At 46.7% G+C, this 21,781-nt stretch overlaps 1 protein-coding gene across 1 annotated transcript in view; it reads right to left on the bottom strand.

Moving 5' to 3' along the window:
• Nucleotides 1-21,781, bottom strand: part of PREX2 (phosphatidylinositol-3,4,5-trisphosphate dependent Rac exchange factor 2) — a 582,180-nt gene that overhangs the window by 85,121 nt on the left and 475,278 nt on the right. Inside the window, exon 36 of the mRNA XM_075353190.1 lies at nt 9,099-9,165. Coding sequence (XP_075209305.1) covers nt 9,099-9,165 — 67 coding nt within the window. The remainder of the gene's footprint in view (nt 1-9,098; nt 9,166-21,781) is intronic.

Here is a 21,781-nt window from a genome sequence, read left to right as displayed (position 1 = left end):
AGCACCATGTCAAGCAAATAAAGAGCTATGAAGACAAGGTCTACAGATGGCTATTTTTGTGAGCAGATCTAGATGGATTTATACTAGTTTAAGGGTTGGAAGAATAAATTAAAGGGATATTCCTATCTCCAAGATCCTATACCAATATGTAGTAGGTGTAGTAATAATAATAATAATAATAATAATAATAATAATATTAGTAAATGCCTCCAATTACAAATGTACTATAGTTCTCCTGATCACTATGTTGCTTACCTCATGTTCAGGGCATTGCTAGACATTAAGTATTCATGCTTACGACCATACTTAGTGATAGATAGTTAGTTAGTTGCTCCCTCTAGTATGATTTCTATGGGGATATTTTGGCTGTTAATATACTGGTAATGGGTAGTGATGAGCGAGTATGCTTGTTACTACTCGTTACTCGCACGAGTATCACTGTACTCGGGCTACTCGGCGGGGACCAAGTAATCTCGCGATACTCATGCTGTACTCGTGGTCTTCATCCCTGCATGTTGGCGCTCTTTTGAGAGCCAGCCCTCATGCAGGGATTGGCTGGCAGACCACTGCAATGCCACAGCCCTGTTAGTTGTGGAATTGCAGTGATTGGCCGGCCTGCACAGCGTGACCGAGCCTTTATACCGGCGGGCGCGCTGTGCTCTGCACACAGCCATCCAGACAGTCAGTGCAGGGAGAGTGTTGCTGCTTCAGGGAAAGGTTTTCGGCCCTTTATAGTTAGTTCCATAGCAGGGCTGCAAACAGTGTGACCAGAAGTCCTTCTCAGGACTATTATAGTTGTATACAGGCAGGCAGGGTATAGCCAGGTCGGAGTACAGTAGCAGAGTCCTTCTCAGGACTATTGTTGCTGTATACAGGCAGGGTATAGCCAGGTCGGAATACAGGCTAGTGACCAGGAGAGTCCTTGTCAGGACTATTGTAGCAGTATACAGGCAGGCAGGCAGGCAGGCAGGGTATATAGCCATTCCTAGTGGTGACCGTATACCAGCCTTCATCATATCTGGGGCTGGTGTACACAGTGTAAAACAGTCCAGATAGTGTCAGACTTCTCAGTAATTGTCGCTCCTAAAAACCTGTTAGGTTCTTAGTGCGTCCGTGCTTGCATTTAAAAACCGCACGTGTGTGCCTGTTGGTGGCAGCGTACAGGTGCACGATTTGCACAAACTATTATATAACGCACAAGTCTAGTGAATAATACACGTCAGTCAGCAGTGTCTGATAGTGTCAGACTTCTCAGTAATTGTCGCTCCTAAAAACCTGTTAGGTTCTTAGTGCGTCCGTGCTTGCATTTAAAAACCGCACGTGTGTGCCTGTCGGTGGCAGCGTACAGGTGCACGTTTTGCACAAACTATTATATAACGCACAAGTCTAGTGAATAATACACGTCAGTCAGCAGTGTCTGATAGTGTCAGACTTCTCAGTAATTGTCGCTCCTAAAAACCTGTTAGGTTCTTAGTGCGTCCGTGCTTGCATTTAAAAACCGCACGTGTGTGCCTGTCGGTGGCAGCGTACAGGTGCACGTTTTGCACAAACTATTATATAACGCACAAGTCTAGTGAATAATACACGTCAGTCAGCAGTGTCTGATAGTGTCAGACTTCTCAGTAATTGTCGCTCCTAAAAACCTGTTAGGTTCTTAGTGCGTACGTGCTTGCATTTAAAAACCGCACGTGTGTGGCAGTCGGTGGCAGCGTCAGGCTCCATATTGTCCCTGGATAGAGACGTGCATGATGGCCTGTAAACCTGAAGTGCCCATTGTAAGGAAGTGGGTCTATTGTAGTATAGCCCTTAGGCAGGGCAGCCAAAAATTTGGAGGCTCCACATTGTCCCTGGATAGAGATGTGCATGAGGGCCTCAAAACATTGTTCCCATTGCAAAAGAGCGGGTCTCCTGTCGTTGTAATGCCCATTCTGAAAGAATGGGCGAAAAAATTTACCACTGGGGGTATACCTGAAACAACGGCCTAACTATTGTAACGGTCATCATGATGGCGCATGAGGAGAAGGAGGAGCAGTCCAGCGATTAGCCAAAGTCCAGAAGTGTGTTACCATGGGTGAGTGGAGGTACATGGCAAATTCCCGTTACAAACTTTAAATTCCGCTGTCATTTGCTGGTGGTGTGGTGAAGTCTGGCCCAATCCAACCCTTGTTCATCTTGATCAGAGTCAGCCTGTCAGCATTTTCAGTTGACAGGCGGGTGCGTTTATCTGTAATGATTCCACCTGCGGCACTAAAAACACGCTGTGACAAAACGCTAGCGGCAGGGCAGGCCAGGACTTCAAAGGCGTAGAGAGCCAATTCATGCCACGTGTCCAGCTTGGATACCCATTAATTGTAAGGCACAGAGGAATGTCGGAGTACAGTTGTTTGATCTGCAAGGTACTCCTTGAGCATCTGGGCAAACTTAGGATTTCTTGTGGCGCTACCCCGCACCTCAGGGGCTGTGGTATGTGAGGGGCTGAGAAAACTGTCCCACATCTTGAAGACTGTTCCCCTACCTCTGGCAGATTGGACTTGTGCCCCTCTCGGCTGTACGCCTTGGTTGTACACTGATTCCTGACCTATGCCGCTAGCGTTTTGTGAGGGGAATGCTTTGCCTACTTCCGTGACTATGGCCTTCTGGAACTGCTGCATTTTGCCTGACCTCTCCGCCTCGGGAATAAGAGACATAAAGTTCTCCTTTTAGCGTGGGTCTAACAGTGTTACCAACCAGTAATGATTGTCGGCCAAGATGTTCTTAACGCAAGGGTCACGAGACAGGCAGCTTACCATAAAGTCAGCCATGTGTGCCAGACTCTTAACAGCCATCACTTCAGTATCCTGACCAACACGATGACTGAACATGCTGTCCTCCTCCTCCTCCTCCTCCTTATCATCTACCCTGTCCTCTGGCCAGCCACGCTGAACCGAGGATATGACTGCATGTCATATCCTCAATTTGGCCGGAGAGTTGCTCCATGTCTTCATCCTCCTCCTCGTCATAGTCCTCCACTGCACGTTGTGATGAGACGAGGCTGGGCTGTGTGTTATCACCCACACCCACTACTGTTTCTTGCTCAAACTCATCGCGTTCCGCCTGCAATGCATCATGGTTGTTTTTTGAGCAGAGACCATTTTAGAAGGCAGAGAAGCGGTATGGTGACGCTAATAAGGTCGTCATCGCCGCTCACCATCTTAGTGGAGTCCTCAAAGTTTTGGCGGATGGTACATAGGTCGGACATCCATCTCCACTCCTCAGGTGTTATGTGTGGAGTTTGACCCATTTCCCTACGGCTTAGGTGATGCAGGTACTCAACAACTGCCCTCTTCTGCTCACATATCCTGACCAACATGTGCAGAGTTGAATTCCAACGCGTGGGGACATCACACACCAGTCTGTGAGCCGGACGATGCAAATGGCGCTGAAAGCCGGCAAGGCCGGCTGAAGCAGTAGGTGACTTTCGAAAATGTGCAGACAGGCGGCGAACTTTTACCAGCAGATCAGACAGCTCTGGGTATGACTTTAGAAACCGCTGAACCACGAGGTTGAGCACATGGGCCACGCATGGACCATGTGTCAGCTGGCCTCGCCTCAAAGCCGCCACCAGGTTCCGGCCATTGTCACACACAACCTTTCCTGGCTTTAGGTTCAGAGGTGTGAGCCAGTGATCTGCATGCTGTTTCAGAGCTGTCCACACCTCTTCTGCATTATGGGGTTTGTCACCTATGCAGATTAGCTTCAGCACAGCCTGTTGCCGCTTCGCCGAGGCAGTGCTGCAGTGCTTCTGTGTCGCCCTGGACAAGCCAGGGGCCACAGAGCACAACACTTAAACACCCCACACTCCCTGCAGGCACATCATAGTCAAAACACAAAATCCTTGTTGCCTTCCCCAGGGGCTGTTGTCCACACCAGGGGGTGGAGCCAGGCGGTTGGTCTCCACCCACCAAGGAGTTCACAGTCCTGGAGGAGGGAAAACACAGGCAGTGAGAGTTAAGCTAAGGAAGTGGAAGGAGGAAAGTAGTAGAGAGGAGAAAAGTGACAGCAAAGAGCCTGAAGTTGGTCTGGGTGTGTGGCCCGGACAGGACAGCAAGGTTAGCAGGATGTGGTGACCGTCTGCAGTGGAGGCCGATTGGAGTCTGCCGTAAGGACCGTGGATGGGTGGTGACCCGGCGGTACCGGACCGGTATACAAAGAGAAGCCAGCACCATTGGCAGGGGCCTTTCGGATCCCGGCAAGGCTTGGTGTCGCCGGGAATTTGCCAAATCCGTTAGTGAAGGGGACCTCCGGGTTTCCAAACAGCCAAGTCCCGATAGAAGGCAACTGTCCAACCGTGAAGGGGAGACACCGCCACCGCCAAGGGCAACCGTCTCCCAGGGCCAGTGCCTGTGGGCAAAAGGGGCTCCTCCGGCCCATATCCAGGTCGGGGAGTGGGTTACTGGTGGGAAACCATCACTACCAACACTGAACTTAGGTGCAGGGAGAGACAGTCATCACTAACCTACAGGGAGGAACAACCGCAGCCGTCCGAGGGACCCGTCCATCCAGCCACTTGTTTTACCGTGAACTGTGTCATCATAATTGGGCTGAGTACCTCCGTGCCGTGCGGCACAGCGCTGCCCCTGCGACCCTGCACCTCATCAGGCCCCGCAACCCGCCTGTCATCCATCTCTACCCCATCACCGGGCCCCGGGACAACCAACCCCCCTACCCACGGAGGGGAGAAATAACAACAAAGCTGCTCCCTGTCACAGGCTCCCGGGATCCCCGTCCAGAGCAGTGGTGGTGTCCACACAATCACCACAACCGTGGGTGGCGTCACGGACAATATCCCCAAAACCCAAACCACCCCTTTTCACTCACGGGCGAGGAGCGCCGCTCGAGTCCCCGGGATCCGGCCATCGCTCGAGCCACCGAGCAGCAGCAGCCGTAGAGCAGCGGCAGCCGGACCCGAGCAGTGGGAGAGCGCAGCGTCCCCTCCTCCGCCCGCGACACTTCCAGCTTGGGACTGGTGTGGAGGGTAAAGTGGATGAGGATGCGCAGGAGGAGGAGGAGGCTGAGGAGCATGACATTCCGGAGCTGTAGAGTGTGGGTGAAACCCTGACTGAGGTAGGGCCTGCAAAACTTGGTGTGGGAAGGACGTCCCCTCGCTCAGAGTGGGTCCCAGCTTCCACAATATTAACCCAGTGTGCCGTCAACGAGATGTAGCGGCCTTGCCCACAAGCACTTGTCCACGTGTCTGTGGTTAGGTGGACTTTGGCTGAAACAGCGTTGTTCAGGGCACGTGTGATTTTTTGTGACACGTGGTTATGCAATGCGGGGACGGCACACCGGGAGAAATAGTGGCGGCTGGGGACCGAGTAAAATGGGACAGCTGCCACCATCAGGTCGCGGAATGCTTCTGTCTCCACCAGCCTAAAAGGCAACATTTCCAGCGCAAGCAGTCGCGAAATGTTAGCATTTAGAAGTGTGGCATGTGGGGCGTTGGCAGTGTATTTGCGCCTGCATTCAAAGGTTTGCTGAATGGATAACTGAACGCTGCGCTGGGACAAGGACGTGCTTGATGATGGTGTTATTTCTGCGTGGGCAACTGCAGGTGCAGGGCCGGAGGAGGCTTGTTCGCGGGCAGCATGGACAGGGGATTGGCTTGCATGCACAACAAGCGAAGACGTAGCAGTGACATCAGCAAGCACTGCTCCTCGACTCTGTTGTACATCCCACAAAGTCGGGTGCTTGGCTGACATGTGCCTGATCATGCTGGTGGTGGTCAGGCTGCTAGTTTTGGTACCCCTGCTGATGCTGGCATGGCAGGTGTTGCAAATGGCCTTTGTAGAATCATCTGGAGCCAACTTAAAAAACTGCCAGACTCGGGAAGACCTAACATTTGTACAGGCACCTTGTGTCGTGTTGTTGTTCCGGGGAACGGTTGCCTGACGTCTGCCTGGGGCCACCACCCTGCTTCTTACTGCCTGTTGGGATGCTATGCCTCCCTCCCCCTGTGCACTGCTGTCCTCACTCTGCATATCCTCCTGCCAGGTTGGGTCAGTTACTGGATCATCCACCATGTCGTCTTCCTCTTCCGCACCCTGCTCCTCCTCCTGACTTCCTGACAATTGTGTCTCATCATCGTCCACCCCTTGTTGAGACACATTGCCAACTTCGTGAGAACGTGGCTTCTCAAATATTTGGGCATCTGTACATACAATCTCGTCATGGCCCACTTCAACAGGAGCTGGCGAGAGGCCAGAATGTGTGAATGGAAACGTGAACAGCTCTTCCGAGTGTCCAAGTGTGGGATCAGTAATGTCCGTGGACGTGTACTCGGCCTGGTGGTAGGAAGGAGGATCAGGTTCTGAAATGTGCGGTGCAGTATCACGGCTACTGACACTTGACCGTGTGGAAGACAGAGTGTTTGTGGTGGTGCCAATCTGACTGGAAGCATTATCCGCTATCCAACTAACAACCTGTTGACACTGGTCTTGGTTCAAGAGCGGTGTACTGCTGCGGTCCCCAAGAATTTGGGACAGGACGTGCGAGCGAGTAGATCTGGCCCTTTGTTGTGGCGAAATTAGAGCTTGCACACGACCTCGGTCTCTGCCTGCACCACCATAACGTCCACTTCCTTGTTCGTTGCCAACGCCCTTGCGCATTTTGCAATGCTGTGCTGATGTGTATTCACTAGACTTGTGCGTTATATCCAAGTTTTTGCAAAACGCACACAAGTGCACCTGAACGCTGCCACCAACAGGCACACACGTGCGGTTTTTAAATGCAAGCACGGATGCACTAAGAACCTAACAGGTCTCTATCCAGGGACAACGTGGAGCCTCCCAATTTTTGGCTGCCCTGCCTAAGGGCTATACTACAATACACCCACTTCCTGACAATGGACACTTCAGGTTTACAGGCCCTCATGCACGTCTCTATCCAGGGACAACGTGGAGCCTCCCAATTTTTGGCTGCCCTGCCAAAGGGCTATACTACAATAGACCCACTTCCTTACAATAGGCACTTCAGGTTTACAGGCCCTCATGCACGTCTCTATCCAGGGACAACGTGGAGCCTCCCAATTTTTGGCTGCCCTGCCAAAGGGCTATACTACAATAGACCCACTTCCTTACAATAGGCACTTCAGGTTTACAGGCCCTCATGCACGTCTCTATCCAGGGACAACGTGGAGCCTCCCAATTTTTGGCTGCCCTGCCTAAGGGCTATACTACAATACACCCACTTCCTGACAATGGACACTTCAGGTTTACAGGCCCTCATGCACGTCTCTATCCAGGGACAACGTGGAGCCTCCCAATTTTTGGCTGCCCTGCCAAAGGGCTATACTACAATAGACCCACTTCCTTACAATAGGCACTTCAGGTTTACAGGCCCTCATGCACGTCTCTATCCAGGGACAACGTGGAGCCTCCCAATTTTTGGCTGCCCTGCCAATGGGCTATACTACAATACACCCACTTCCTGACAATGGACACTTCAGGTTTACAGGCCCTCATGCACGTCTCTATCCAGGGACAACGTGGAGCCTCCCAATTTTTGGCTGCCCTGCCTAAGGGCTATACTACAATACACCCACTTCCTGACAATGGACACTTCAGGTTTACAGGCCCTCATGCACGTCTCTATCCAGGGACAACATGGAGCCTCCCAATTTTTGGCTGCCCTGCCAAAGGGCTATACTACAATAGACCCACTTCCTTACAATAGGCACTTCAGGTTTACAGGCCCTCATGCACGTCTCTATCCAGGGACAACGTGGAGCCTCCCAATTTTTGGCTGCCCTGCCAAAGGGCTATACTACAATACACCCACTTCCTGACAATGGACACTTCAGGTTTACAAGCCCTCATGCACGTCTCTATCCAGGGACAACGTGGAGCCTCCCAATTTTTGGCTGCCCTGCCAAAGAGCTATACTACAATAGACCCACTTCCTTACAATAGGCACTTCAGGTTTACAGGCCCTCATGCACGTCTGTATGCAGGGGCATTGGTGAACCTCACAATTTTGGACTGCCCTGGCAAAGGAAAATACTACAAAGACTCACTTCCTCAAAATGGGCACATTAGACTCAAGAGGCCTTCATGTACGTCTCTTCTCAGGGACATCGAAGTGCCACACAATGTTTTACGTAAAATCTTTCATGTATTAATCTCAAAAAGTAACATACACCAGCTCTATCTCACTATTGGGTATGTGCCCTTAACATTTCTGCCATGAAAATTCATTTTGGTGTCATTTTTGAAGGTTTTCTGGTGAGTCCGTAAAAATGGCGTAAAACGCTGACAAAATTGTTCACAGCTGTGACTTTTGAGTGATAAATGCTTCAAGGGGTCTTCCCCATGCTGTTGCCATGTCATTTGAGCACTCTTCTGAGACTTTTGTGACATTTTTAGGGTTTCTACATGCTGCCGGGGGTCATTTCATAAAAATACTCGGGTCTCCCATAGGATAACATTGGGCTCGGTGCTCGGGACGAGTACACGAGTATCTTGGGATGCTCGGCCCGAGCCTCGAGCACCCGAGCTTTTTAGTACTCGCTCATCACTAGTAATGGGAGCTCTAGGTGTCTCTACTGTAGAAACAGGGGAGCAGGACCTGGATGACACTTCTTGGGGGCTCACGATGTGGCTCGCGACCCTCACTCAGCGCTGAATGTGGCTCTTAATGTAAGAAAGATAAGGGACCTCTGCCTTAAGGTAAAAAGTATTTGGAAGAATAAACTGGAAATCAAGACATTTTATGGAATTTTTATAAATCACCATTTTGTGTGAGTTTCGCATTTCTATAGAAAAGTCCTCCATATTTACTATGCATCAGGCCACTGTGGATTCCGGTTACCTATCATGCTGACTTACTTTTGGTTCCCTACCAACCATGAAAGCAGAACTAGCAGAACATCACTCGGGCATGCTTAAACAATTGATTCCAGGAGCCTGACACATTTATTCAATAGAATGGAACAAATTGCACGGGTTTAGACAGGTTTTTAATATCGGTATTACATTGAGCTCTGCATATATATGACTTCTTATCATGTCATTACTCTAAAGTGGGAAATGTTAATGTTTTCCTTAGCAACATAAATGATTTACCTTATCAATGTATGCAGCTTTCGATGTGGTATTTGGAGGCAGATTTGTTTTATCCAAGTAAAATGCTCTGGAAAGGAAATATATACACATTAGACATGAATATATGGAGAGATCTCACAAAAGTTACAGGTGGACGGGTTTGTTCACACAAACGTATAAATTGAAGGAGTGAAGTCTGATAAAAAGAAAGATTGCACTTAAACCAGTATTATTCAATGAGGCAGAGCAGAACTATGGGATTTTATTCTCAACACAAGACCAATTTTATATACTGTACCATCATGTGACCCCAGACTATGACCCCCTGATGAAGGTGACGCCGAAACGTGCGTATCGGGCTGGGCATCCCATGTGTGGGCAGGTCCTCCATGTCCAGGTCTCCACTGATCAGGTATCTACTTCTTATTAATTTTTTCACCACGTTAACTATCAGATTTATAAACGGTTGACACTTGGGGTGTGTGCATCATGTTGTGCTAAGGCCACAAGTGCTATATTCCCTTTAACACACCATTGTTTGCACATACCCCACGTGGTGTCCTTTTTACTTTACACTAGGCTGACAGTTGCATTTATATCACGTCATCTGGTCTTCCAGTCCTGCAATTTTCACTTTTATTAACGTGATATATACACACATGTTATATTGCAGAACTGTGTGTCTAATTTTTCTCCTTATTTTTCTCCTGGTCATATATTTTCTTTGTTTACCAACCAAATTGTCACAATTTCTGCTTTTTATTGTTCCTGGACTGTTTTACCATATATCACAGAGTATCTGCCTCCATGCTTTGTATTACATGTGATGCCCTCTTCCTCTGGTTTAAAATGCCGTTGTGACGGTCTCTTTTTTAACCAATAAATAATTTGTTTTTTGACCTTATTGGCTTTTTGTAGAATTGTTTCTACAATTTTGTGTCTCTTATGGCAGAATAGCTTGCTGGCACCACCTGGCATCCAACACTCTGGGCACTCGCCTTGCCACCTATTTCCTAACCACTGGGTTAACAAGCAAAACACTGAGAACATACAAACTCCATGTGTAGAACTGAGGCCAGAAATGCAACGCGCAGTAAGGACGACTCAGTTGTGAATATAATCGGTTTATTCAGCGGGAACGGAGAGAAGTAGGAAAGATGGGTAAGCAAAGAGAAAAAAAAAATAGAAAAGCGAGGCTAGAGTAAAATAGTATAGTTAGGGAATGTATAATACAAGTATATTGGAATATAGTTCTGATTATGGCACTAAATACATAAGAATTTAGAAAAAAATGACGTTGGCCTTCGTTCATCGTTCCGGATCCATAAGACAAGATGTCTGGACGGCTCTTCCTCTTCTTATAGCAGCTGCTCCTCCTTCCTTCCCACACCCCTTCCTACAAACGTCCGACCAATCCTATAATAGTCCCCCCCAATCCAAGTGACCCACTGAAATCCTATTACTAGCCCTCCATATCCTGTTGTAAACGTGCCAAACCTCTATTAACCCTTTCCTGCTTAAACTACCCATTAACCCTGTCTGTGTCTTGTCCTTACAAACTCCTGCCATGTCCGGTCTTCCACTATGGCTGTGCCCCATTCCAGCCCTACTCTTGATGTAGGGTCAGAGACCCTGACTCCTGTGATCTATCCCTTACGGGGCTGCTTGTTGCAGTTTTGATAAAATCAATTATTTATCAGTAGGAGATTATTGCTGGAGGACTAGTTGACTCATGCCATGTAGTCCTCCTGCTCTGAGTAATCCCGCTCCCACCACCACTGATTGGAGCTTTCTGCCAATTTACAATGTACATAGAAATCTGCCAATCGGTGGTGTGGGTGGAGTTATAAAGGGCTCATCATTCAGAGAACTCCTAAATCTGCAACATAGAAAATAGTGATTTTAGCAATATGACAGCATGCAGATGAGCAGTTGAGAAATTGCGGGAATTAGGGTATCTGCCCGTATATATCATGCTGCTTGCATATTCCATACTAAAAACCTGGTGACAGATTCCCTTTAAGCAAAAAATGGCAGCAAACAAAATGATTTTGGTATTGTATTCTTAAACCGAAGAGATCACCCCTTGAACGCTATCCCGGATACTTTTTACAATAGGACACATCATAGACAGAATACATTTCTATGCACTTCACTTAATTACAAGAAGTGTATGCTGCCGGGTTAATCACATTTTATGAGAAATTCCTAATGGAAATGCTGGCTTCATGCCAATATCGACAAGTGAATAGGAACCAGCTTTTCAAAGTGTTTCTATAATAGTAAAAGAATAGAATAGATTAGAGGAAACCTGACAGGAGATTTATTCTGCCTGAAACACAAGCAGCATGAGACCGGAACAGCCTGCCTCGTTACATTCGTTTTCTTAATGTGGTGGAATTTTAAAGACAATATAGTTAAAAAAGGATTCAGGAATGGAGAAAAAGAGTAAAAAAAGCAGTTTCCCTCCAGATTTTCACAGCCGGGCATGATTACCACCATGTCCACCTACAGTAGCTAAATGAGAACATGACAATGTGTGATTACATCATTCCCTACTATGCCTGTATGTATTAATGTATTCTTCTCTATTCCCCATGATTTGGAAAAATTCCAATTCAACTGTTCAAATGGCTTTATCCAGGAAAATTGATTCACAAAAGAATTATTCACTGCTAACTTAATGTCCCATATTACGCTCTGTGGTCTTCAGAGACCCCAGAACATCATAAATGTAAGATGTAACCAATAAGAAAATTCTTAGTTCAGATTTCTGGCCCCTCTGCTTTACTGTCACCCATCCGGTCCTTATCATCACCCGTCTGGCCCTCATCGAATGTTCTTATCACTGGTGCAAGTGCTGAAATCCCCACCTCTCATGCTAGGGCGGGACATGCAGGACCTCAGTGTCTGAGGAGGTCCTGGCGGGTTCTGCGCAAGGGAATGAACGACCATTACTTTATGACATCAAGAGCAGAGCCAAGACCTTGACCATGGGATTTCAAGGTTTGCGGTGACAGTAAGAAAATGCAATGAAGACGGGACTGGTGAAAGTGAGGAGAACAGGGGCCAGAGGAGAACAGGGGCCAGAGGACAACAGGGGCCAGAGGAGAACAGGGGCCAGAGAGGTGAATGGTAAAGTGAGTAAAAGTATTTTTTTTATTTTTAAACCTTTTCATGGCCCTTTATGGATCAGAAAAATGGTGGCCAATGCAAGCTAATTTTTTGAATCTATGCAGAAGCAAATTACAAAAACTGCATTTTTGCAAGTGCAAATTTTTGTAATATTCAAATAAAATTCAATTCTACTCGAATATATTCGCTCATGACTGGCTGTGACCTATGAGCAGAAGTCAGATATTTGACTATTGCTCAAGTTGTCCTCTTTTATTAGACAAGTGTCTTTAATGATGTTCATGGAGTAATCCAAAATATTACAGAAATCTGTGATCGTGGAAAAATTCATAATGTCACCAAGATCAGCAATCACGTAATAATTCACAATGTTAGGCCTTCGACACACATCCGTGCCGCCGGCACGTGTTTGTCATTTTTTGCACGTACCGGCGGCACAGAGACTCGTTAAGCAATGCTACCCTATTGTAGCAGGCACACACACGTAAAACCACACGGAACGTGTGTCCGTGTGCGTTTGTACGTGTGTGTGTTTTTCTAAACGCTGACATGTCAGTGTTTTCTCCCGCAGCACGGGTGTAGTGTGGATGCGGTCCCGTGTGACATGCTCCAGAGAAAACACACGTGTCAGAGAAAAAAAAAGAACCTTAACTCACCTTCTCCAGTCCTCCTGTCTCTGACGCTGCTGCCTCTTGCTGCAAACCGCCGATCATTTAATATTCACTTCACTGCCTGGCAGCAGCAGCAGCGGGGAGACGGCAGGGCTGGAGACCGAAGATCAGCACCACGGACAGCAGCGCGGACAGCAGGAAGGACCACGTGAGTATGTAAATTTCCTGTTCTATGTGTGCTATCGCGGATAGCACACGTAGAACACACGTGGCCCGCACGTACCAGAGACACGTACTTACCTGCATGCAACACGCAGGGGAAATACGTGTCTCTCGGCACATGCGTGATTTTCACGTGAGTGTGGCAGAGGCCTGACTGAGAGATTGACGCTCATGAAATAATCCATAATCTTACCGAGATCAGTGATCCTAAGCACAAACCCACTTAGATTCCACCAGCTCATATAATGAATAGGTACATTCTATATTTACGTTTGTAAGTGTAAAATAATATAAAGACTATGGTACCGATTCACTTTTGCTGTTCCATCTTTTTTATTTAGTTCTGGATGTTTTTCACCTGTTTTTCATTTGCACGTAATTCTTCTTTTAAAAGGAATCTGTCAGCGGGTTTTTGATATGTAAGCTGAAGACAGTATACTGCAAGGGATAACACAGAGAATACAGGAATGCCTGCCTTTTCACTGTCTGATCTGTTGTTTATTTGCTATGCTTGCTTAAGAAGCTGAATGTCTCATTGCTCGGACTACAATGTCACATGCACAGCAATCCAGGATGCCCCCTCCTCTGACACTTCACTGTCAATGTACAATCTCTATTGAGTACCTCTGGTGGGCGGGGACAGCTCTCTCAGCTCTGCTACAAGACTACATCTAAAAATTCTGATTGTGTCAGAACAGCTGCACTCAGTAATCTAAGTTAGGGTTCCCCAACTCCAGTCTTCAAGACCCACCAACAGTGCATGTTTTCAGGATTTCCTTAGTATTGCACCAGTGATAATTTAATAACATGCAGAGGTAATGATTCCAACACCTGTGCATTATGAGGAAATCCTGAAAACATGCCCTGTTGGTGGGCCTTGAGGACAAAAGTTGGGGAACACTCATCTAAGTGATACATCATTGGATTCAGGATCACTTTGCCTACCTCATGCTGCTCTCAGATAAAGTAGCAAAAACCTGCTGACAGATTCCCTTTATGTACGTCTACTAAAATATACAGTATGTCTGTTGTTGCCTTTTTATGTTCACCATTTGAGGTTTCCAGATGTGTAAAAGCTGATTCATCAATTTTAAACTTTACTACAGTTTTTCACAAATGCCCCCCTATACCCCCTTGGAATGCTTTTATGTACACCTGAAAATAGCACAGTTTATGTGACATTTTAGCAGAACGTACAACTTTTTGAACTATCATGTTTCAAAAACAATTGAAGAAAAAAATAAATGCCATTTATGATTTGCAAATAATTAATCAATGATGTGTGTCATTTTGAAAAATTTGGAGCAAAAAACACCAATGAATGCCACACAACAAAAATACGAAAATTGTCTAAAACACCCAGATAAAGGATGACTTGGGCCCAAATCTGTACCCATACGACCCATACACAAATTACTAGAGACACTAGGATATGAACCAGACTTGGTGCTGTGTTACCGACATTATATTTCATATTCATGAATGTGCATCTCGTTTACTACAGAACCCAGGAATATCCTCTAATCAGAGCTATAAATCTTTACCGGGACAGATCTCTGATATATTCTCGGCCGGACAACGCATCATAAAATACTCTGAGCTGTGTATAAATACATACAGTAAATGTCCCTCATCTATTTACTGCTCTCACTGGCGTTTTATCAAGACAAAGTGAAGCCATGGATTTTATAATTTCATTCTGAGCGCATTAAACGGATTACTTTTGGGAGTAATAAGTAAATTAATTGTAAAGATTTCCTCCACTTTGGCTTTTAATTTAAAAGAATCATTTTTATTGTTTCTTACAAATTCTGAAGACGTTCATTTATCTCAAGAATGTTTAGTTAATCAGAAGCGCAACATCCTTGACGTGCGTTTAGAGGTTCTCAGGGGGGCTGTTTAGGAGTAAAGAAGCCGGCGTCACAATCAGAGCCCCCGGGGGACGGCTCTCCTCGTGTATTCTTATGCATTTCATTACGAATGTTCACGCTATGTTCAGCTCTCATTAATCATTAATGTTTAATCCTTACCAGAAGCTTAACCACGACCTATTCTAGGCGCATGTAGCCCACTGGGACCACTCAAAACCAAAATCTTAAAGAAGAGTTTATTAGCGCCTTTAATTTACATCATCATAAGTAAAAAGATGTAAATAAAAGCAGTAAAAACATTAAGGAGGATCTGTAACCAGGTCAAAAGTGGCCATTTTTTCTCTCATTATACTCCCGATGGTCCCCTTAATATTCTGTTTTTTGTTATTTTTGAATCCTCCATATGGTTTTCCATCTATGGGTAGTTTAATGTAGAGCTAATTTTTATGGTTTCTAACAAGTGTGCATGGCTCACTGGATTATCTGGAGTTGTGTCTTTTGACCGCTTTGAATTATTACATTGTATACTCCGCTCCCGTGGTTGTCACATAACAAGCGTGGCGAGCGCTTATAGACCAACAGAAGTCTGAAGCGCAACAGAAAACACCCCACAACTGCACCACAAACAAGGGGAAACACCAGGAACACAATAACAACGGTGGGCCCTGGCGCTAGTGAGAGGGTAGATGGACACCTCCTACCTTAGCCTGGCGCTGTACGATGCACTCCTAGCCAGACCTTATACAGGCTCCACACCTGTCACTGAGCAGGAATACCTGAAGCCCTAAAAAATCCCTACTTTAGTCCTAGCTAAGGAGTGGGGTGGTACGGCTCACTAGGCCCACCGCAGCACTAATACAACAAAAGGGTAGGTGAGACAAACAGGGGAATATAACCAAAAAATGGAGAAGATCCAACTTCAGGACGAATTCTCAATGGCTCCTTCACCAAAGGGGGCAGTATACAAATGGCTTTGAATAGTCAGCAAGGCTTGCTGGGAAACCTAACTATTTAAAGGGAACCTGTCACCGAATGTTTATAATATTCAACAAATGGTCGGTGCGGAGCAGGCTGGTCGGATGGGCGTCTCTATTCTCTGGGTCCGTGCCTCCTCTTTCGGCCATCTTTGTCCTGCTTCTTCTGAAGCTAGTGTGGATAACGCGTTCTACGTCATCTACACTAGCCGACATTGAGGTCCCGTGCAGACGCACTACAATACTTTGATCTGCCCTACTCAGGGCAGATCAAAGTGAACCTGCGCAGGACCTCAATGTTGGCTAGTGTTGATGAAGTAGAATGCGTTATCCACACTAGCTTGAGAAGGAGGTCAAAGATGGCCGAAAGAGGAGGCGCAGACCCAGAGAATAGAGACGCCATCTGACCAGTCTGCTCCGCACCGACCGTTAGGTGAGTATTATAAACATCTGGTGACAGGTTCCCTTTAAACACAAGGGGGCGTGGCTAACAAGCAGCTGCAGCTGACCTTAAGTGCAGGAAAGCCACTAGCAGAAAAACTGCCATTAACTGCTTCAAGACCAAAGAAAACAAAACATTTAAATGCAGGATGGTCCCATATAGAGATGAGGGGTTCCAGTCAAAAAGCTGTCATAGTCTCCAAAAACATGGAGACAACCATGACATTGGTAAAGACCATAGAAATTTGCACTCATTAAAAATCCCATTTGTCTAAAATTGCATGGCAGATTAATCTTCTAAGTCGGGGGAGCACTGAGTAAAATGAGAGCAAAACTGGACACTTTTTAATTGGTGCCTGATTCTCTAAAAAGAGATTGCCTGGGGTTAGAAAAGGTTCCAGCCTCTTTGAGATACTGCGCGCTCTTGTCTGTGTCTTTAAATGGGACTGAGCTGCAATCCCAGAAACTACCATTGACAAATGGGGTACTGCAAAGAAAAAGAGCAGACATTGTTTGTCAAATCTATAGGCAAGGCAGGAATGCATAGCAAATATATAAACAATCAGTAAACCTGGATAAATAAATAAAGTAAGGGTGCATAATGCCTAACAAACAGCAAGAGAAGATGGAGAAGAAAGCGTAGACACAAGTCAGCAGTCAACCCACTAGAAATATATTAATACAAATTTTATTTAATTTATGAAGCTCTTGCAGCGACACACGTTGGGTTGGGTGATCTTTAGTTCCATCATGTTTGTGCTGGGTTCTATATTCCCTACTATGGATTCCTCATGAGTCCTTGGGCAATTCTGGACCTCTGAATCCTGTCTATTTATCCTTCCCGAGGTTTGATATGTAGACTTTTCTACCTGAATGACACTATTTTAAATTGTGTATTCAGGAAATTATCTGAATATTATAGACTGCTTGTGTACCGCCCCGGTGTTAGTCGGGCTGCTCGGATCTGGGATCGTCGTGGCTCGAGGGGTCCGGATCCAGCTTGTTGGACACTCTGATCTGTAAAAGGGGGGTATTTAATGGGAAAAAGTTTGTATCACCACCTGCGGGTTGCGGTAATGGGAATACTGTCGCTGCTGGAGAGAGGACCGGGGAAGATGGTGTGAAGCAGCAAGGTATCAGTCCCTCCACAGGTAGGGAAGGCCCCGGGCTCAGGGTGTTGGTAGATTAGGGAGGACAGGATACAGGGATCAGGTTACTCACTGCGGGTAGTCGTGGTGTTGGATGAGGTGGAGAAAGGAGACACAAACACTGTAGGTAAACCAAAGTCTCTGTGTACAGCTGCCGCTGCTGGTAGCCTGTCCAAGTATCCGGTCCCACCGGTGTCACTTAGTGATTTGGAGCCTACCTCCATGCACAGTTTGTTGTCCGTAGGTGGCCCCTGTGGCTTGAAGCTGTTGGGGCCCTGCTCACTATGTGTAGTGTAGCTGTGCTCTTAAGGGCTGGCACTTGGGACTTCAGTGGGTCGCTGTGTCTGGAAAAACCCTATCCCACTCGTTGTGCTAATGCCCTCAATCTCTGAGCGCATAGGGAAGTCCATGAAGATCCTCTCCCTTTCAGGTGAATTGTCAGGACGTTGAATCGGCTCCTGACCTAGGGTCCTGTACCCCGTCGTGCTCGGTACCAATCAGTTCTGTTGGGCCCTTCTGGTGCCGACAGTCAGTCCAAGACTACATCTGTCACACCCCTGTCCAACTTCCCTGCAACCAGTCCCCAACTCCTCTGGACCCGAGCCACTGCTTGTGACCCAATCAGTTTCACTAGCTCCCCAGGAGCTCACTCTGTCAGCTCCTCACTCTCCGGAGCCTACTTCTTCTTCTCTCTCCCTCTTACAGTCTGCTTGACCCCTAGGTGGGTGGCCCTTTTTCCAGCTAGACTAACCTACTGGTATATCTGACAGTGTCTGATGTGAGGTGATTGGGTTTTGAGTAGAGATGAGCGAACCGGTCCCGGTTCGGCTCGAGGTCGGCTCGCCGAACGGGGGTTCCGTTCGAGTTCGGTTCGTCGAACGTTCAACGAACCGAACTCGAACGTATAGGCTATAATGGGAGGCAATCACAAACACATAAAAATGCATTATAAATGTACACAAACAGTTAATAAACATTGCCATAACACTTACCGGTCCTCGCGATCCCTTCTGCACTCTGTCTCCTGCCGCTATTCCATCCGATGATCGCTGAATCCTCCCGGTGACCTGCACTGCCAGCAGAGATGCAGGACCTATCGTGACGTCAAAATAGCCATGTGACCAGTTACGTGGCTATTATCTCATTGGCTACAGACTGGTCACATGACTATGACACGTCATGTAGGACCTGCGAGTGCATCTCTCCGGTACACGGTGCACATATGTGTATCGCCGTGTACCGGCGACATGCTCTAGCACACGGTCGACTCCCCGTTCCGTTAGGGACCGGCTGACACAGCCGGTCATTAACGGAGATCACCGTTGCCATAGCAACGCAGTTAGCGGTGACGTCACCGCTAACCGCGGCTCCGAGAGCACCGTTGCTATGGTAACGCGTCTGTCAGCGTTACCGCTGTTACCGCTGACAGCCAGCAGTGATCACTCACGGAGTGAAGGCTGCACGCTGCTTCCCGATTGTAGTGAGGATTGTACTGAGGATGAGGTTCCCCAGCCCATGATGGGCTGGTGAACCTCATCCTCACTACAATCGTCACTACTACTACACTAGAAAGAAAGAAGACAGAAGAGCAGGATCGTGGAGGGCTGACAGGGGGTAATAAAGATGGAGTCTCTAATGTGTCTGTGTATTTATTTCTATTAAAGTATTTTTTCTCTGTGTGGAGTTTTTTTTAACCCCTTATTGGAGATTCTTAATGGCTGGGTCAAACGTGCCTGACATTAAGAATCTCTGGCTTAATACTGGCTAGTAAAACAAAGCCAGTATTAACTCATGATTACCCAACAAGCCACCTGGCTCCAGGGCTGTTGGAAGAGTTGGATACAGCGCCAGATGATGGCGCTTCTATGAGAGCGCCATTTTCTGGGACGGCTGCAGACTGAAATCCGCAGCAGAGGCGCCCAGAAACCTCGGGCTAACCTGTGCTGCGGATTCCAATCCCCAGCTGCCTAGTTGTACCCGGCTGGACACAAAAATGGGGCGAAGCCCACGTCATTTGTTTTTTAATTATTTCATGAAATAAGTGAAATAATTAAAAAAAACGGGCTTCCCTATATTTTTGGTTCCCAGCCGGGTACAAATAGGCAACTGGGGGTTGGAGGCAGCCCGTGGCTGCCTGCTGTACCTGGCTAGCATACAAAAATATGGCGAAGCCTACGTCATTTTTTTGGTGGGCAAAAAAATTCTGCATACAGTCCTGGATGGAGTATGCTGAGCCTTGTAGTTCTGCAGCTGTTGTCTGCTCTTCTCCATACAGATAGACAGCAGCTGCAGAACTACAAGGCTCAGCATACTCCATCCAGGACTGTATGCAGAAGTTTTTTGCCCCCTGAAAAAATTATGTGGGCTTCGCCATATTTTTGTATGCTAGCCAGGTACAGCAGGCAGGTACGGCTGCCCCCAACCCCCAGTTGCCTATTTGTACCCGGCTGGGAACCAAAAATAAAGGGAAGCCCTTTTTTTATTATTTCATGAATTTCATGAAATAATTAGAAAACAAATGACGTAGGCTTCGCCCCATTTTTGTGTCCAGCCAGGTACAACTAGGCAGCTGGGGATTGGAATCCGCAGCACAGGTTGGCCTGAGCTTTCTGGGCCCCACTGCTGCGAATTGCAGTCTGCAGCCGCCTCAGAAAATGGCATTTTCATAGAAGCGCCATATTCTGGCGCTGTATCCAACTCTTCCAGCACCTGCCTGCTATACCTGGCTAGCATACAAAAATATGGCGAAGCTCACGTCCTTTTTTTGTAGTTTTTTGGCAAAAAAAATAAAAAATGCTTCCCTGGATTTTCCATTGCCAGTGAAGGTAACACCAAGCAGTGGGGGTTAGCAGCCAGTAGCTGCTTGGATTACTCTTAGCTAGCAATACAAAAAATGCAGCGGGAGCCCATATATATTTTTTTTAATTATTTATTTAAATAACTAAAAATAAAATGGGCTTCCCTGTATTTTGATTGCTGGACATCACAGTGCTGTAAAAATAAATCTTTAAAAAAATGACGTAGCGCTCCGCGGTATTTTTGATTCTCAGCGCAGATAAAGCAGACAGCTATGGGTTGCCACCCCCATCTGCCTGCCGTTACCTTGGTTGGCAATCAAAATGCAGGGAAGCCCATTAATTTTTTCTATTTAAAAAATAGTTAAAAAAAAAAATGACGTTGGGTCCCCCCATTTTTGATAGCCAGCTAGGGTAAAGCAGACGGCTGTAGCCTGAAAACCACAGCTGGCAGCTTTACCGTAGTTGGGGATCCAATGTGGAGGTCCCCTCAGGCTCTTTTTTATAATTATTGTATAAAAATTAATAATTACACAATAAAAGTAGGGTCCACCCCAAATTGGATCACTAGCCAAGGTAAAGCGGACAGCTGTGGTCTGGTATTCTCAGGGTGGGAAAGTCCATAGTTATTGGGCCTTCACAGCCTAAAAATAGCAGGCCGCAGGCACCCCAGACGTGGCGCATCCACTAGATGCGCCAATCCTGGCGCTTCACCCCAGCTCATCCCGTGCCCTGGTGCAGTGGCAAACGGGGTAATAAATCGGGTTGTTACTAGCTGTAAAGTAACCTGAGATCAAGCCCAGCAGTTTGTGATGTCATGGCGTCTATTAGATACTCAACATCATAAACTGTCGGTACTAACAAAAAAAAAAAGATCGACAAAAGAAATTTATTTGAAAAAACAGTCCCCAAAACATTTCCTCTTTCACCAATTTATTGTAAGAAAAAAAATAAAGGGGTCCCACAACGACTCTGGACCGTCTAGAATATGGGGGGGAGACACTCAGGGAACGTATCCCCCATTTTCTAGGAGTGCGGACCCTTCATGTGAGGAGTGTGGGTGCAATGAATCTGCACTCACTCTTCTCGGGTCCACAGCAGCAGAGTCCATGTCGTAATGGTTGCTACCAAAGCTGCAATGCCCTGCTCATGAGGTAAGGGCATGCCTAATCAGGAGAACTACTGTAGAGGAAGCTCTGCTCACTGGTATATAGGTGCTCAGAGGTAATAATAGATAAAATTAGTGAGTAACCTCGGCACTCTAAATCTCTCAGACTAAGTCAGTAAGTCACAACGGATAGTAATGCAAAATCACTCTTTATTGGTCCGTATTGAGAAAAAAATTTTTTTCATAAGCATATATGTTTTTGTCCAAAACAAGTTACAAATGACGTTTCGGCCTGAGCCTTCGTCAGATTGGACTTATCTGCATGTAATCATGAAAAATGACAATAATCAGTATCACATAAGAGTGAGAGAACAATAACATAAACTCGAACAATGTAGA

Source organism: Anomaloglossus baeobatrachus, chromosome 6, assembly GCF_048569485.1.
Source record: "Anomaloglossus baeobatrachus isolate aAnoBae1 chromosome 6, aAnoBae1.hap1, whole genome shotgun sequence".
NCBI lineage: Eukaryota > Metazoa > Chordata > Amphibia > Anura > Aromobatidae > Anomaloglossus > Anomaloglossus baeobatrachus.
This window is presented reverse-complemented; position numbering and strand designations above follow the sequence as displayed.